General features: G+C 33.8%; 4 protein-coding genes across 6 annotated transcripts in view; 2 read left to right on the top strand and 2 right to left on the bottom strand.

Annotated features, from left to right (window-relative positions):
• Positions 1–484: 484 nt before the first annotated feature.
• Positions 485–3,160, bottom strand: LOC108750661 (F-actin-capping protein subunit alpha). 2 transcript variants are annotated; one of them, XM_018490299.1, is made up of 4 exons: positions 3,029–3,160; positions 2,741–2,980; positions 1,761–2,010; positions 485–1,680 (listed from the first exon to the last, which is right to left on the bottom strand). In XM_018490299.1, the coding sequence occupies exons 2-4, from the start codon at positions 2,939–2,941 to the stop codon at positions 1,262–1,264; spliced, it is 870 nt and encodes a 289-aa protein (XP_018345801.1). In that variant the 5' UTR covers positions 2,942–2,980; positions 3,029–3,160; the 3' UTR covers positions 485–1,261. The 2 variants fall into 2 exon arrangements, with proteins under 2 accessions (XP_018345801.1, XP_018345800.1); XM_018490298.1 differs by lacking the exon at positions 3,029–3,160 and having other exon boundaries at positions 2,741–2,995.
• A 1,210-nt stretch (positions 3,161–4,370) lies between these two features.
• Positions 4,371–11,546, top strand: LOC108750662. The gene is made up of 18 exons (XM_018490300.1): positions 4,371–4,535; positions 4,714–4,952; positions 5,210–5,319; positions 5,402–5,507; positions 5,789–6,018; positions 6,152–6,536; positions 6,623–7,023; positions 7,610–7,899; positions 8,028–8,212; positions 8,277–8,519; positions 8,597–9,179; positions 9,418–9,532; positions 9,629–9,725; positions 9,830–9,961; positions 10,583–10,781; positions 10,961–11,108; positions 11,299–11,401; positions 11,461–11,546. The coding sequence occupies exons 1-18, from the start codon at positions 4,460–4,462 to the stop codon at positions 11,512–11,514; spliced, it is 3,696 nt and encodes a 1,231-aa protein (XP_018345802.1). The 5' UTR covers positions 4,371–4,459; the 3' UTR covers positions 11,515–11,546.
• Positions 11,547–11,765: 219 nt separating this feature from the next.
• Positions 11,766–14,955, bottom strand: LOC108750500 (putative leucine-rich repeat-containing protein DDB_G0290503). 2 transcript variants are annotated; one of them, XM_018489973.1, is made up of 5 exons: positions 14,866–14,955; positions 14,271–14,775; positions 12,823–14,200; positions 12,282–12,518; positions 11,766–12,178 (listed from the first exon to the last, which is right to left on the bottom strand). In XM_018489973.1, the coding sequence occupies exons 1-5, from the start codon at positions 14,895–14,897 to the stop codon at positions 11,958–11,960; spliced, it is 2,373 nt and encodes a 790-aa protein (XP_018345475.1). In that variant the 5' UTR covers positions 14,898–14,955; the 3' UTR covers positions 11,766–11,957. The 2 variants fall into 2 exon arrangements, with proteins under 2 accessions (XP_018345475.1, XP_018345476.1); XM_018489974.1 differs by having other exon boundaries at positions 12,141–12,198.
• A 1,328-nt stretch (positions 14,956–16,283) lies between these two features.
• LOC108750598 (muscle M-line assembly protein unc-89) overlaps positions 16,284–18,357 on the top strand; it is a 51,151-nt gene continuing 49,077 nt past the window's right edge. The window contains exon 1 of the mRNA XM_018490136.1: positions 16,284–16,497. The gene's annotated coding sequence lies outside the window, so the exon portion shown is untranslated. The remainder of the gene's footprint in view (positions 16,498–18,357) is intronic.

Genomic DNA, 18,357 nt, shown 5'->3' on the forward strand with positions numbered 1-18,357 from the left:
TCATCACACGAGATGCGTCATCGAGTCGCTTTGAATGATCTAAGACTTAAACGTTACAGATTTGTCTTCTTTTTAACAAAAATTAGAATCAGTCTAAAGATCTTCCTTATACCTGACGTAAACTATCAATTTCGCTACTTTATTCGCACAACGTCACATCCGTAAGAAAACTTTTTTTGTATCATGTAGCATTTTTCATACAGGTTCTAATCGTGTTTCACAATTATATTCATATCATAAAACATAAACAGCATATTTTACTTTTTAGTATTCAAGTATCAGATAGACGGTCTATAATAAAATAGTTAAAATTATTTTGCTTTGAGTCAGGGTGAACCATAAAGTGATAGATAAATTGTGCTAGAGCAGATTAATGTAAATGTAATGACAAGATTATCAATAAAATAATAACCTCAGTGAATAACATTGCGTATTAATTTCTCTTATTATAATATACGAGATATATTTTTCAAAAAGAGTGTTATTAAAAGTAAAAATATAAATAATTATAAGATATCACTGATGTTACTATATTCTTGATAAAGTTTGCAGGAATTTATAAATTTTATCAATTGAAAATCTGCCTTTATCTGCTCATTACAACTACATGATTATAGTTTAAATTTATTTTCGCTATCGGTGTCTCACAATCTCAAGCTATTCAACACACCAAATTCAACTTCAGTTCAATCACTTAACATAAGAACAAGGATCCCCATTACCCCATTATAAATAGTGTATAGATCATTTATCTTTGATACTTATTATCGCTTTTATGTCCAAAGATTATATCTTGCACTATGCTGCACAATGCGAATATCATGGACATTATTTTAAGAAAGATGGTTAGTCAAAACGAAAAAAAAAAACAGCGTGATTTGTACAAAGGTTCCATCATCGGATATTGATTTTCGATTTTACAAGAATTAGCATATTTGTAAAAATAATGTTTATCAAGCCGTTTAACATTACATTATTTTATGAAAAACTCATGTAGATTTTAAAAAATTATGCTTTTAATTAATTTTTTGATACAATTGACAACGCCAAAAATGTTGACCTTCTGGTTTTATTGCTTCTTGTAACAACATACAATATGGAGTCAAGAGGAACCTTGAGTGGCATGCATGAGTCGAATATCTCTAGTCAGACATTATTTAATAGTGTAATTTGCTCCCATGCACATCACACCTCCAGACTTCACTCATGCAGCAAAATGCGCTTTTTTTAATTATTTCTTTTAATATAAAAAAATTTATTTCTATTGACTTTTAAGCTCTTTGCCAATACTGTACGACACAATTTTATTCCAGTCAATTTTTGTTCGCATTACTGGTAATTGCCTTCGCAGTGCTTTAAAGGTGGTGTCGGACATTGTTTGATAGTTCTCGGAAATTGCCGTTTGATAATCGTTTTCAGATTCCTCGACAAACCGTATCAAATCCTTTGCCGTTTGCTTCTCATTAGAGATCGGCAGGCTCTCCTTCACGTCTTTGCTACTGACCAATTGTACATTTCCATCCTCATAATAATGTACTTGTACTTTGAGACTACCTCTCAGTTCAGCGTTACCCGAACTTGGGGTGAAACTGACGGTCCACACTGAACGCCAGCGGCCGTTCCAGAAATTTTTAGGTTGAAATTGATGATCTTCTATGCATGCTGTTAGCGTTATGTTTCCTGCGTTAAAAAAAACAATTGTTACTCACAATGTCCTCTGATTTGTTTAAAGTCAAGTAACTGATCGAAATAACAATTACCTGCAAGGGATTTTCCAAAAACTGAGCAAGCGCCATGTCTGTAATGACTTTGAGTGTAATTCGTTATCTCTTCTTGAAGGGCTGACCTCCAAGGCTCCGCTAAGGGATCTGGTTCGTAAGATTCATAATCTTGCGCCTCCTTTCTCAGGTGATCATATTTAAAACTTTGCTTACTCCGCGCGTCGTAAAACCTCTGAGAACCCAAGTCATTGTGTTCTGTTATGAGCGCTGGGTGGTCACTTCCTTCTATCTGTACGTGATGGAAAAGACAGTTTTAGTATTTTACTTTACACGCTCATTTTTCCTTATGCTATTAATATATCACTATATATGTATATTTTTGCATGGTCTCGGATCTATTATTTTACAGAAAAAGACAGATGTCAAAATTTGATTTTTTATATTGCAAAATAAGTTATTTGCAGTAGAGGAAAAACGAATAAAAAAGACATTGTGACATTGCCACTGTCATTGTACATGCAGTGCCTAACCTCAGCTGAATTTACGACAGTTTCCAAAATCACGTAGCAATCTAGGAGAAAGAAAATAGTCTTCGTTTGTACATTCGGAGATTAAATAACGATACGATGTTCCTGTTGTCTAGCTAGAGCTAAATTTCCATAACCTGGCTCGAGAGGGGGGGTCGGGTATTCGAGCCGGTCGCGCGAGAGCCGCGGAGATGTCACGTGACGATGATCGTCACCTGGAGCGAACGTCATCCGCGCAATGAGTCCCAAAAGGTCCCGATAACGCGAGATAGATAAAGACAAAATGTTTAAGGTCACCGTGGTCGCGCCTCGCGGGCTTTCAGAATCGATACATACACTTAAAAGGAAAAGGGGGTAAACGCGCAAAAGGGCGCCAAGGGTGCGAGCCGCATATACCGCAAGTTAGGTGAAGGCCGCGCGGAAGAAATACAGGGTCAGCGTACGCGGTACCGTCGGCGGCCGTCTATAATGATGATGACGATGATGATGTACCTTAACAGGCGTGAGCTGGTCCTTGTTATACTGAGCGAAGGCTCCGGACGCGCCCTCCTTCAACAGGTTGTCATTGTTCAGCAGGACCCTCACGTCGTTGAACACCTCGTTAAACTCGCCCGGCGGCGAGTGCAATATAAAATCCGAGACTATTCGCACTTTTTCCTGGTCCGGAATCACCGCATCTCCGTCCGCCGCCATCTTACCTTTCCCACTGGCACGCACACTCCGCCGCCGCCGCCGCCACCGCCACCGCCACCACCATCACTGCCACCACCACCACCACCACCACCACCGCCAACACCACCGCCGCCGATGTCAAAAGCGAGGGTACGGTGCGGTGGTCACGGACAGCTTCAGGTTGTGCTTGGTCTCTCCTCCAGATCGTGACTCCGCTTCATAGTTCGCATCCCGTGGCGCCGCTCGCACTAGCTCGCAGCGGTGCTGATGGTGCTAATATACCGGGTGACGCCAGTTCGCCACACGTAAGACACGTCTGCCTTCCTTCCCCGAGAAAGAAGGAGAAAGAAGAAGAAAGAAGAAAAAGAAAGTAATCAAGTCTCAAATATAATCACCAGAAGCTGCGAAATCTTTTCCATCTTTCTCCTCGTAAAAACTGAATTCCTCTTCTGTTATTTTTTTCTTTTCCGCTACTTTAAAAGTTCTATGTGCAGATGTGATTCATATCGAATGAGGATGAATCACACCCTCGGAAAAGTCCTTCGCACACGGAGACGAGCGAAACATGATTCTGGCAGATAACGTATAGCGTTTATATCAAATCTGGCAGCAGAAGTGATAACGAGCAATAATTATTGTCGCTCGCGTATATACCCAGCAATATATTTTAGTTCTCAAATAAAAATCGTTTATTACGTTTTCTCGTTTATGGATACGGAAAGCGGAATAATGATAAAATAATATACGTTGTTATGTTATTTATAAAAATAATATTAACGTTATATGTGTATGTATATACATATTATTGTAATAATATAGCATTTCTAATCATTCACCTCCACGCGACTCGCATTTTGCAGAACATTGAATTAACAGTAACGTTACATCGCAATATTATAATTTCCCACTCAATAATATAAATGTAATACAATTAATACACACATGTACATACATAATAGTTGTATTGTTAAATTAAATAAAAAATTATGATACATTGATGTAATTAATAAGTTTGCAAACGCCACCCGATATATTTTTGTCTAAATCTTTACATGAAAAAAAATTATATCACATAACAGCAATGTAAATAGCACTTAATACCATGATAAATGATCGTTTATTATAGACTGAAGTTAGCGTAGAATCACAGAGTATTATCGATCACTCGAATTCTCTCGTTCGCAAATCAGTAATAGAACAAAATCGACAGACATGTTTAATTACTCTTGTGCAAATAATTGGAGAAAAAATCGTTATTTCGAAGACACACAGCGTGAAAGATATTTTATAAATGTAATTTGGATCATAAGAGGCAATGATGATCTAGAAGAATTGTTCCTATATGTTACGCGTTGTCTCTTTTCAAATTAAATCCTTTTTGATGCGCTCGCAACATCTCGCGAACGAATAACGCTAATTCCACGCTGATGTTGAATTTTCAGCATCCGCTGACATCCGCATGCTAATCAACGTCGTCTCAAAATTGTAGACGATACTTTTCGATTGATCTACTATAAGACGTCAGAATTCCGATTGAAAATGGCAGACGATCCGAATCGTGACATCTTGCCTGTAAAGGAAGGCTCCTGCATGGATACGATTATTTATCCTATAGGTTTGTATCCATTTGTATCTGTCGTATATAATTCCAGTTGGATAATTTAGCCAGCTGTTCGATGCTCTTCTAATTTGCAGCCTTCCTATAAGTGCGCGCGAACATAAATTTCTTCCTACACAAATCTATTATATATACTATTTATTTGCGTAAATGAATAAATTTTGAATGTTGGAAGATCCTAGAGAACGTCATCTCGTTTGCAAACTCGATCGCTATCAGCTAGAGGATAAGTATCTACGTTTACTCGATGAAGCGAGCAATCTGAAGAAATTATCCAACTGCCAGGAGGACAAGATTAAGCGGCTCGGGACGAAGCTGATTAGATTGGCTGGTAATCCAAGATTATGTGGATTAACGTTAGATATCGCCGATGATAGGAATAGAACAGCTGCTCTCGAGCTTGAAAATATCAAGGTAAACTACTTTCAAGTAATAGCAATTCTTTCTTTCTCGTGTATCATGACATAATAATTGGATCTTCTACTCGAAAGAATAATGTAAATACTCTATTGTATTATTTTCGTACAGCATGGATTATTAAATTGTTCATAATATTATTAAGTTACATGATACTTTTTAACGAAATTAACGCATGCTAAGGATTATATGTAATCTGTATATGATCATTATTTTAAAAAATGAATATTCCAAAATATTAGTAAATATTTCAGCTGAAGGAGAAAATTGCTGTGATGAGGAATCAATTGTTGAGTCACACGATGAGCGGCAGGTCGTCGTCGCGTAGCCGTAATCTCGTTAGACCATCGTCTTCTGGGATTGTGTAAGTATATGTACTAGATATATGTATATATCATGACTCATTATGTCGCGGCGCATTGAAATACTGAATCGGCTCCCTTTAGGACGTATCGAAGTGAGAATAATCGCATGAGAGCGCCGTCCTGTCAATGCATCATCGGGGCAGGGGACGATGATAACGACATGCGAAATTACTTCATTAAAATCGAGGTGAAACTAGTCCGAATAAACTCGATATTTGCACTATATATTCAACTTCATATTGTCTCATCTACTTCGTATGGCACAATCAATGTCATATTTTGCGTATATAGAGTAAAACGAATTTACGGAATAATGTAAAGTAGCATGAAATATGTAAAATGTTATTGCATGAGTATCTTTGCACGATTTAATATTTGGACGAAGCATACCTTCACGAGAGCATATACACTTGCTCGTATTAATATATAATACATAATTCTTACTTAGCGTCCAACTTTTGTTCGTAGAAATTGGAGGCGCAAAAGAAAGACATGACATGTCGTATAATAGAATTGGAGAAAGAACTGGAGTATTTAACCAATAATCGAAAAGAAAAAGTAGCGGAAAATGTAGAGTATATACGGGTGTGGCGACAAATGAAGCAATTAAACGATAAATTAATGACAACCCAGGAGAAAAATATTACACTGACTACCGAAATTAATGACTTGAAGACAACTCTTGAACTGATGACGAAGTATATTTATTATCAGTCTCTTATTTTTGTATATATAACAAATTGTTTAATATATGTATTTATAATTTAGATATTATGAGAAAAATGGTTAAATATAGTATATTTCTAATTTGAAAATTTATTATTTTATTAGAAATAATCAGGAAATAGCGGCTGTTCTTTCCTCGGAGAGAACGCGCATAGCTGAGATCGACGACCAGATGTTGAAGGCAAAAAATTCACAATTCACATTACGCGAAAAAGACGAACAGATACGAGATCTTATGAACGAAATTAAAATATTGCAACAACACAATAACGAACTTATTATGCTTACGTCAAAATACGGGCAAATGGAATTAGAGAATATTGAATTAAAAAAAAGACTTTATGACGACGCTCAGGAGCAACAGATTTTGAAGATTGCTTTCAACAATGAACAGGTTAATATTACAGCGTTAAAAGCTACCAATGAGCAATTACTCGTGAAACTTCAAGAATTCCAAGCAAATATAGATGTTTTGACAGCACAATTAACGGTTAGTATATATATCTACTGTACATCTAATTAAAAAATTGCCTAGTGCTTGATTAATTCTCATTATCAGTTTTATAATATTTCCAGTCTTTGCATACGCAAGATAAAAAGGACTTTACAATAACAGTACCATCGGATGTGGAACAATGTAAAAAGTGTTGCGAAATGTATGATAAAATTATGCAACTGGAAAAAATTGGTAACACTAGAAAAGATTGGCAATCGGCAGATAAATTAGTACAAACAATCGGCATTGCTTACACAAGGAAACAGGATACAATAATTTCAAATAATGAAGATAAGACATCGTCTCAATCGCTATTGAAGGAATGGAAGATAAATCAGGAAGCGAATGGCACGAGTGTTTTATCCCGAGAAAAAATATTAAAATTATTAGATCAAGCACAAATTAACATTCCTTTGGATGCATCAAGGATCACTCCTAAGAAAGAATGCACAGGCATTTTGGACGTAGCTCAGAAGCACAGGCAAGTCGTACCCCTCGAGAAGCTACTGTTCGGTGATTCTAATTGTTGACAGAAACTCTACCGTTCGGTACTAACTGTAAATATATATTTTATAAATATAACATTCATATTCTTGTACAAATGTCTAGGAAAATTGTTTAAATATTGTGTCAATGCTTTTGTGTGTGTGTGTGTGTGTGTGTATGTGTGTGTGTTTGTATGTGTGTATCATGACCGACATATATCTATTTTTTAATCAAGGATTTTCTCTGTATTTTATATATTGCATTCCTTGTGTCGCAGAAATCAATAACTTGTGTACAAGTTATAGAAAAACTTGTGTGTTCAAAAATCTAATAATTTCTTGATATTGTAAGATATAAATATATATATATATATATTTTATATATTCTATTTATTTAAATAAGTGCATCATTGTGTACAACAATTTTTGTGTATATGTACATTTTAATATTCAACTACGATTTTGTTTTTTTTTTGTGTAACCTTATTTTATATATTTTGTTTTGTACCTTGTTTTTCATATCTTTTAACACTATTAAAAATTAAAAAAATAGAGTTTTAATATCACTAGTATCTATTGCAGTGGTGGAGAAATATCTTCTCAGCGTGATATATCAAGCGCTATGCAGGAGAATTTACAGAAAAGATTCGCATATTTGGAAAATTCAAATATAACACTAGATCAAATGATTTTGATTTTATTCGACGTTATGCAAGAATTTTTATCGTTTATTAACGTTGATGGAAAACGTCTGGATCATCAAGTATCTGCGATCGAAGATCCGTTAATTGACGTTAACAACAATCTTCCTACAAAACCTATTTGTGACATTAAGCAACATGATTTTAATACAGGAGCCACGAAAGATTTCGGTAATGATAATCATATAAACTAAGATTTTCATAAACTCTTTTAACTCTTTTTTACGGAAACAAACGCATCTAAAAGTGCGATAACGATTATACCTCCAATAATTTTAAAAACTATTATGCGAATTTAGAATCTGATCGTTGTACGAATTGTCTTAAATCGACTGCCTTTTATTCCAAGAATTGCAATTTTGCATGCAAAAAAAAACCTGCAACTACCTTAGCGTGTTCACCAATGAAAGATATATTTGATGCTACTTCCTCTCCTATGGTTCACAGAAAATTATCATATCGAGATATTAGTCAAGATTTTTGCGTAAGCAATTATATTTCTACATGAAGCATTAAATTATAGTGTAATGTCAATGATTTTTATTTAGGCAGAAAAGATGGTAAAGATAAAAAGATTAAAATCGCCCCATTATCCCAAATGTAATTTAATGTGTCACTTGCGCAAAGCGAAAAATTCACTGTCCCTGGAGGAGAAGCGAAAATTACCTTGCACAACCAAATGTTTGAACGACAGTATAATGTTACCAATATGTCCAATGGATCCTTTATTAATTACTGACAGGCAAGGTCTCATTGAGATTCACATTTCGCGATTGCAACTTTCTACATCGGTTAGTATATCTCATACATTTTCCATTGTTTCTTGAAGTGAAGAATATAACCTTGTTATGTTCATTGAGATCATTAGGTTACAAATATTCCCGAAGAAGATATATGTAATCTTTACATTTACATAAGCTGGGATGTTTGGGGCGAAAAGACCGCTTATACACCGAGAATGAAGTGCCCTAATCTGATTTTTAATTCGTCCAGCGTATACCATATAATGAATCTCCGCTCATTCTTCAAAAACGTGTTGTCGGAATACCTCATCTTTCAAGTGAACATTATTCGCCGAGACGGTACTAGCTACATATTCGCCCGAGCGAAAGTCTCCATTAAAGATATCTTAGATTATCCGCAAAACAAGTTGCATTATATCGTTCCTGTGAACAGTGTAATTTGTTCCATCTTCGGCGTTAATTTTGGCCAACTATCGTTGTGGGTCCGGTTGAGCTGCAATGTCGATATGGTCGAAGCTTTTAAAAAGCAAAGTGGCATAAGCTCGTTGAAAGATATCCATACGCCTTCAATAAACAACATTTCTAAGATTCCACTTCCTGAAAATGCTACAAAACAAATCATTGATATAGTGTCGTTCAAAGATCAGCAACAAAAAAATAATTTGATGTTTGAAGATTCAACGAATGGCCAAGCGCCATTAGACTCAAGTAACATTGCTTAAGATTTGTATATATATTTGATTGGAATATTTGATTGAGAACTGCATTTATTAAATAATTATACTTTTTTTTGTATATGATTAAGTCGATTGGGATTGTATGCCACTAGCGGCAATTGTATTATAATCAATCATACAAATATTATTAAGACAATTGGTGAATTAAATTATATTAATTTCATGTATTGAATACTTTAATACATAACGTCATTTTATCAAAATTATAGATTTTCAATATGAAACTGAAAACTCGGACGAGGAAAATTCTTATGTCAATTTAAATAATGAAAAATTGCCTATCAATGAAATGTCTGAAGAAGAACCTGGAACGTGTGCAATGAAGTGAGATTTCTTCTTTGTTGTCTCATTGTGTTTTCTCACGTTATTTAAATTGCTCGTAAAATTGAATCTTGCAACTTGAAAAATAATTTTAATTAGTTCAGATTACAAAACGGATAAAAATGAGGAGAATGAGGAAAATAACGCTTTGAGGGACTCACCAAGTATGGCAAAGTTCAAAACATTATTGACGAATGTAAGATATGTTTAGCATGTTATGGAAAACTTTCGCGATTGTATGAGAAATAGCAAAATCGTGTTATTTGTAAATTATTGAGATTCCGGATATTTCGTATTCAGAATATTTCGTCGCCCGAAGGATCAAGCAGCACGATCCGCGATATGGACGAGATTCTCTCGAACAAAAACTGGGAGAGGTATAAGCAGAGGAATCCACTGACTTTTGACAGTACATTTAATAATTTATTACATGTATGTTGTATGTTATATTCATGTATGTTGATTGAATAGCTCTGTATTGAATTAGTCGTCCAAAAACACTTGCAGGTGCTAACGAGTTAAACGTGGAAGCGCAGAATTACCAAAATGGCATCTGTATTTGCGTACGAGACTGTTCCATTAATTATATTTAGATGCTCCACAAAGAGTGCTGGATTACAAACATAAATTTTCTGTAATAAAAAAAGCTACCGACTATATATTTTATACTGTTTAGTTATTTAACGCTGTAAGTTAAATAGCTACAGTAAATTGAGCTTCATAGTTTAATTTAAAAAAAAAATCAATCATATTTTATTTAAATTTCCAATTTTATTGTTTAATGCAAAAAATTAAAATTTGCGGAATAAGGTAACAGAATTTTCGTCGAAGATGTATCATGCATAAATTTATAGAAAATTATATTGTTATTACAATAAATTGTCATACTTTTGATGTAAATAAATTAGTGCATTGTACACCAGCATTTCTGATGGAAAAGCATACCTAAAACTTAATAAATACTTTCATTAAAAGTGTATCAATTTTCAAATGTACGTGATATTGTATAAAGATTAATTCAATGTAATTCTGATTTGAATACGCTCTTTTCAGCGCAATGAAAATGATGCGATAATCATAGAAATAGTGAGTATGCAATTTTTCGACGACAGTTGCGTGATGCAGGACGATGAGATACATTTGCTTTACGTAGAATATTCTTTTCTCGAGAAACATGGCGAAGATATGGAGACCATTTCCATGGAAAAACCAAAAACAAGTGCTCAAGAAATGGTCTACAATTATAAGAAAAGTATATACCTTTATGTTATGCGTAACAGCAAATATTTAGATTAATATTTAGATTAATATTATAAATTAATAAAAAGACGCGTCTTCAAATATAATATAAATTATAAATGAGAAAAATGATCATTCAGAAAGCATGTAGCGTAAATAAGTACAATAGTTTATAATTTAATCTAATTTTAGAATTTTGGATAAATGAAGCGACACATCCCGTACAAAGAGAAAATTTGCGCGCCATGTTAGCCGAAGACGTAAGTCCAAATATCAATTTTACTGTTATTAGTGAACCATTACCCGAGGAAAGGGAAGTTAAAGATTGTGAGGAAGTGGGGCAAGTATAATGATTTATTAAATCTATTTTATTTGGAATGTTCATAGTATTATTGCAAATATATAGAAATTTATATCTATTACTTCGCGTTTCCTTTTACAATAACCTTCAATTTTATGATTTTATAAGATTGTGTGTGTGATTTGAGATTTAATATTTAATAACTAATTTCTATTCGCATTTTTTTTAGTTATGCAACTTTTAATATAAAAAAATATGCGCTTGGTAATGAGTGCAAATATATATTATTACCGATTAAAGATAATCAAAATAGAGAAATTGGGACACTGAAGGTAATACATATTATACATTATCTCTTTGTTAATAATTATTAAATTTAAATTTATTACAGATATCTGTGTCTGGTATGAATGCTATTCGACGATGTTTACCAGAATTAAGCTAGATCGATTGCATTTGGTACAAATAGCAATATGAGAGACAAATATTACATGCATTTAGATTATTAGAAGATGATCGAATTGAAGTTAAAAGATCAGTATTCTGACTCAAGAAGAAGAATTCAATTTCTAATTATATTTATTCAAAGTTTATTCAAAATTGTCTACATATTTTCTAATACATTAAATTATGTTGTAATGTCAAATTGATAAAAAATATTGACACATTTATTAATCTTTAAACAACTTGCTTGTACTTTCTTGAGTTTATAATTTATATAAATTATTGTTGGTTTACAGACTTTGTTTAGCGCTAAACTTTTTTATTGTCTTTCTAGCGTTTCTTTACATTTTCGTCGAGATGTCTAAGTTTTTTCCTTTTCTGCTTTGGTCCATTGATGCAGCGTATTATTTGATTGCAACATTCTGTTTTGTCGAACTGTATTATTCATTGAGATTTCAGCGGTTCTATTATTTTTGTTTTTTTTTTTTTAAGTAATCGCACGATCTTTTGATGTTGTTTTTTCATCTCTGACGAAAGTTTGTTTCGGCGAAATATATCATTGTAGATATTTGTAGCTATCTGAAACTCTCTGCAATCCTGTGGGCTACGGGTAATTGACCAAACACCCACTATCGCGTCGATACCCTGGCATACTCTACACGCACCTGTGTATATTATTATAGATCTATTTAAAAATTTTTGACTGATTCCTCGCGTGTAATATTTATCAAATGCGAAAAAATTAATTTACTCTGTCGCCTATCGTACCTATGAACACCGCCAGAGATTTCGTGCGATTGTCAATGGCAAGTAAGGAAAACGGTCCACCCTTTGTAAACGGTGCATGTCCGGTTAAATTCCAGGCGGGATTCAATAAACCTTGATGAGCGAGCGGAGGTGATAATTTTACGAGCGTCACGTTTATGGTGCGATTAGTAACTTTCATGTCGATTCGCATTCCACCCTGAATAGTTATCCATGAACCCGATATCTTGCAAGGCAAACCTATGTTGAAAAAGCATTATTTAGCAATATTTTACACATTTTTAACATTAAGCTCTCTTAAGCTGGCCACACTTGTTCAAGTAAACTTGTTAGATATGCTTGTGCAAGCCGCTTGTACAAATTTATTTGAACGTACCTGGTTGGCCTTGGACTTCCAAAATAATGCATAAATTTTAATTTGGTTAATAAGATATAGATATATTGGCTAGTTGAAATTAATTTATAATAAAGAGAACTTATTGATATTTAATGCCAAGTATTAATCAAATGTCGAATTTAAAGTAAATTAAGATTATGCAGTAACCTTCTATCTGTTCATTTTCAGTGGCTCGATTTGATTTAATTTCTTCCAATTCGTCAACAATTTTCTCCAATATCTGATTGGCAACTTCCTTGGTTTCGTTTAACGTCGCAGAAACATTCGCACGTTGTATTTCTTCCGTTGTCTTTATTGAAATCACAGGTGCAAGATTATCACGCATTTGCTCGTTCGTTGATTTGTTATTTGTGTTATCATCGCTTTGGAATTGTCCATGAATACTTTGAATCACTTTCTCCTTAATTAATCCTTGTTTGTTACAATTGTTGTACCAACTCTGTTTGATATCATTTTCTCGCTCGGGAATCAAGACATGTTCTATTGGTCGATTGATAGTTGATTGAGAAATTACCGGAGCGTGACTGATAATTTTGTGTATGACTTGACTCGTGGAAATAACAGGATAATTATTAGATAAACGTGCTGTTGCAGGTTCAATATGCTTCTCAGCGATGTAGATATTCGAAGTTCCCGGAATTTTGCGAAGGATGTGCGGCACATCCATTGAAGTACCGGAATAGAGCACTTCTTCAGGTTTGCTCATCTCTGGTATAGTACTTAAATTTGAATACAGACGAGGAGTTCTTAGATCCTGATATTGTAGCACATTGCTGGGAATATGTTGAACTTCGATTTGCGGACCAAGAATGATATCCGCACTGGTAGTGAGAACTTCCGCGAAATCAAGATCAGAATTGACAAAATTTTCAGTAGTAGATTCCATCTCATTGATGTATATGCTTTCTTTAGGTTGATTAATGTTCAATACTTGAAACTGATAATCCTTCTGTGTTATCTCGGGAATGTACAGATTTCCTGAATCGGTTTTCTGATCGATCAGTATCGGCAAATACGTAGATGCGTAATTGATAGCGTTATCTTCATTCGCTTGACCGATCACAGAATGATCGATCTCCCAAGGTTTTAATAATTCGTAATCGTAAGTTAAATCTTTATTATACGAATCTCTGTCTGTGACTTGCTGTTTGAATCGCGAACGATTGATTAATGATTTGCTGGCAAAGACAGAACCGTTGGAGATTTGTCTAGCGATTCTGTCGTTTCCAATCTCTGTTTCATCTTTTGATTGCATTTTAATTGGTTCGACATTGTCGTTATTATAATACTCCGAAGATACGAATCCATGATTTCTGGAATCTTTTTTAAAATTTTTTTTTTGTATTAAGCGTTTAATAATTTTCTTATTTGGCATTCCGCTGATTTTTCGATGCCTTTGTCTTGAGCGACTGTCTTTTTCACTTACAAAGTTTTGTTCATCAATGTTATTTTTAATCATTTTATTCACAGTATTTTGGTTTGTCTTATCAATATTAACAGGTAGATTTATTTTTCGTCGTTTCTTCTATAGAATAAATATTACTAATTAAATTAATATTTAAGTAGAAAAATAATAAGATCTTTCTTTTATTCACCTTAATATGATTTTGCTTGCGTAACCAAGGATGTTCTTCGTAACGTTTTAATCCATGTTTATTTCTCTTTTTTTTCCTCTTTTCATTACGATTTAATAATTCATTCAGTTTTCTCGTACTTACTATTGGTTTACGTACACTTTTCATTCTATCTACCAGTAAATCTTTCATATTAGAATGATTCTGTACAGTCCCGCTTAAATTTACCAATTTCTTTATATTACGTTGTAATTGCGGCGATTCGAGAGCTTCCTTCGCTAATTTCTGTGCTAAGAGTTTAGTTTCTTTTTGTTCAGGATTGAATGTATCCTCTAAATCTATATTTTTGTCAAATTTTTTATTAGAAACTTCCTCGTCTAAATTCGATCTTTTTACTATCGTTCCCTTTTTACATGTATTATCGTCTTGTATGCGGAAAAAATCTTTTGCACGCGGGATAATTGATTGCACAGCAGACACGTCATTGCAAATTATTCTGAGTAGTAATGATATTATCATAACGAACCTGATCACACATAAGGAAAAGTTGTGTACATATCGCAATAAAATTTGGCAATACATAAGATATCAAAGATGTGTACAATGCCAAGAATACCTGTAGCGTTTGCTTGTACTTCTTGGTATCATTTACAAAGCATTTACTATTCTAACAAGAAAATCCCTCCTTCCTTTCTCCTATTTTTTATTCAAGATTTATTTATTAATTATAGCTCAAACTTTACGATCTCGCACTTCATCGGCGAAACCGAGAAGTTGCACAATTCGAGTTCCTCGTAACTACATCGATAGATAAAAATGTGAGCGATAAATCGACATGTAAATGTTGCTTTCTTCTCGCCAATCTCATTTTGTCGCGAATGCCTTCATTAGACTGAATAAGGCATCATTAGATTTAGCTTTGTTTTGTGTTCAGAGTTAGTACAATTCAAATATTTAAAAATTATAATTTAATAAATAAAAGTATATATAATTTTTCATCATTTTCAACATTGCCAAACTTTAGTGTTTGTTCGCCAAAATTTTATATCACATTAAATTGTTGTTAATGTTTTTCAGGATAATTAACATTTTTATGACGTTAAATTTGCAACGCTGTATTACATATTGTAACAGATTCGATACGCTAATAAATCTCATCTGCTCTCAATTTAAAAGCCGCGTACAATAACGAAATACGTCATAACTGATCAGTAGTAAAGAAATCGCAGTCAGTATAACGCTGTTAACCGTCTTGGTATCGATTTGGATCCGTGAAGAGAAATCCCTGGAGAGACGTGCAGGCATCGATTATTATTAGAAGCGGCCGAAACTCGGCCAATTGACCGCGCTACGAATTAGCATATGCAAACCCCATAACAATGATTTCGCAGTAGTTGTTCTCATTTCAGTTTGTAAAACAAGAATGGTTTATTACATCAAAAATAAAAAAAACATTTTATAAGTAGAAGAATAGCTGATTTTATCAAAGAGAGAGAAAGTTTTACGTTACTTTATTTTTTAAAATTATTTTTTGAAAATTAATTGAAAAGAATAAAAAAAATAGTAAATAAATTAGAAAATATTTCAATAATATTAAGGTTAATATTACGGCTAAAAGATTAAGGATTTAAAAAATATTTCATCAATTATTTGTGATTTAGTATTTTTTAAATTAATAAAATAACAATAAGTTGTATGGACATTTTCAGAAAAGAACACTAGAAGAAATGTATGATTAATAACATTTTAGTGTACTTGAACATATATATATGTTCTAATTGAGTAACGACTACATCAATTCAGATAGTAGTTCAATTTAAAAATAGAAGGGAATTTTATCGTCCTGTAGAACAAATGTAATGTTTGAAGAACAGAATTGAGATATAGCGATTAAGCGGAAAAATTTAAGAAAGCAATCCGGAGCATCACGTCGAAGAGATTATCGATGGCGATGAGGAGGTAGAGAAGAGAAGAAGAAGAAACTGCGTTCGGGCATCGGGACGCGTTGTCGCTGGCATTGGTAGCAGTCTCGAGATAGCCGTCGGTTGGCTTCCTCACTGGCTCGGGCGATTTATTCGGAGATTCCTAGGTAGTCAAAGTGGCGAGCGAGTGACTCGGTGACGTCGACGGAGATCGACGAGGAAGATCATTTTGTATACGTAATTCAATTGCTTTCCCCTTTACGTGTTAAATCCGATAATCCGAGGGTTGGTGAGTGAAAGCCGAGGCAGTCTCGAAGGTCCTGGAGGTCAGTGCATAGCTCTCTCCTCTTTCTCTCCCCCCAGGGCAGTTCTTCTTTCTCCCCTGATCACGTTTCCCTTTCTGGCTGTTGTCTCTTCTTTCTCTCGTTCGTCCCGTGTCAGCTCAGCTCGTTGGTGCTATTTTCGCGCGAGTGTGTTGTGCAAGTGTCGAATGTTAGCATTAAGGTGCTGATTCCGATGTAGAGCTCGTTCGATAGGTCAAGTCATCTCTTGCTCCGTTCGTCGAGAAACCTCACCCTGTCCAACTTACCCTACACTTCTCACACGTATATTCTGCTGTGAACGGTTTATGTGTGTATGTGTGCAAGTACAAAAGCTCGTACTTGTTAGAAATACAAACGTCGTCGTCTTCGATGATCGGTATCGATATCGAGAAATTCATTCAAAGTTTAACCAATGTTATAGGCATAAGTATATAATTATCTATATATATTTTATGTGAAGATACGACAATTGAAATGCAGTCTATTATAACTAATGTCATTTATAAAATCTACTTCGTTAACATTGTAAATATCATATTAATATTCTACTCTATCTATATAATATTAAGATTTGAATTTAAGTCAGAATTATAATTCTGGATCAATATTAAAAGTCGAATCAGAGAAGTGTATCAATAACCACGATCACTTATCGCTTTGAACGGGAAAAGTTATTGGTCGCTTAAATTGTAGCGAATAACACTTGCTGAATTGATCTCGATAGTGACAATAATAATTTTATGATCTATTTGTCATACTGTCCGATTTGTTTTGAGTGACATGTATAAAATGTTGCCAAAGCGTAGCACGTTGCGAAAACAAAAGCGTGATGATAGTCTTCCTGAACGAGGAGATCCCGTTGTGATGATATATGATATTTCGCTTCAGCGAGACAGATACAGATTAATAAATGTAATTAATTAGTTAAGGCCTGGATTCGATATCGCCGTCAACTAAACGTCTGTTCGTGTTGGTCTCAATTTTCGAAATATTACACTTAAGTAACTGAACAGCTTGTTCTATTAAAATAACTTTTATATCCCATATTAAATTGAAAGAAGTAACGTAATATAGATTCTATCAATTAAAAAATTTAATTAAAAAACAAGGTGCACAAGGTTTTTAGAAATTTCAATTTTCATTTTAATGTTATTTTGTAATAATATCTATACAATTCACTTTTTCGTTGATCCGTTTAGTACTTAGAATTACAAATTGATAATATATTTATTAAGCAAATATATTATACGATTTTTTTACTATTATATCATACGATATATTAAGTATATTAATATTTAGGAAATATGTTTAGCTATGTCCTAAAGATCGTCAAGAATACGAATTTTTCTCGCGATCAAAACAGTGAGACGGCCAACCGTGATAATGTATGTACACAGTCTGAAATTTTTGGCCAAATGAAACGCATAGCTCTCTATGCATCGCTCTAGTCGTGCTCAAGGTGCTTCATAAAATAGCTGCACTATTTTCCTGGCACGGTTTCCCAGAGTCAAGCATCCAATGAATCAAACCGTAGGAAGGCCAAGTTTTTAGTTTTGTATAAACAGAGTTATACATACATACGTCGACTCTCTATGGAAATTTGCGCGTAAATTTTATTTAGTAAACTACGCAAACCAAGCTTGATTTACTTTGCGGAGGATAGAAGCTGATAATGTAATTAATTACTTTTTACTGTAATTTCAAGTCAATCAGTTCATTAACATTCACAAAATTTTTATAATTTTGCTTTTCTTGGCTTGTTAAATTTTTCGCGGCAATTAATTAATGACAAAGGAATTAATTCAATTAGTATATTGGTGTCTAAACATTTTTCCTGTTATATTAACAAATTGTTAATAAGAT

This window comes from Trachymyrmex septentrionalis, unplaced genomic scaffold (assembly GCF_001594115.1).
Source record: "Trachymyrmex septentrionalis isolate Tsep2-gDNA-1 unplaced genomic scaffold, Tsep1.0 scaffold37, whole genome shotgun sequence".
NCBI lineage: Eukaryota > Metazoa > Arthropoda > Insecta > Hymenoptera > Formicidae > Trachymyrmex > Trachymyrmex septentrionalis.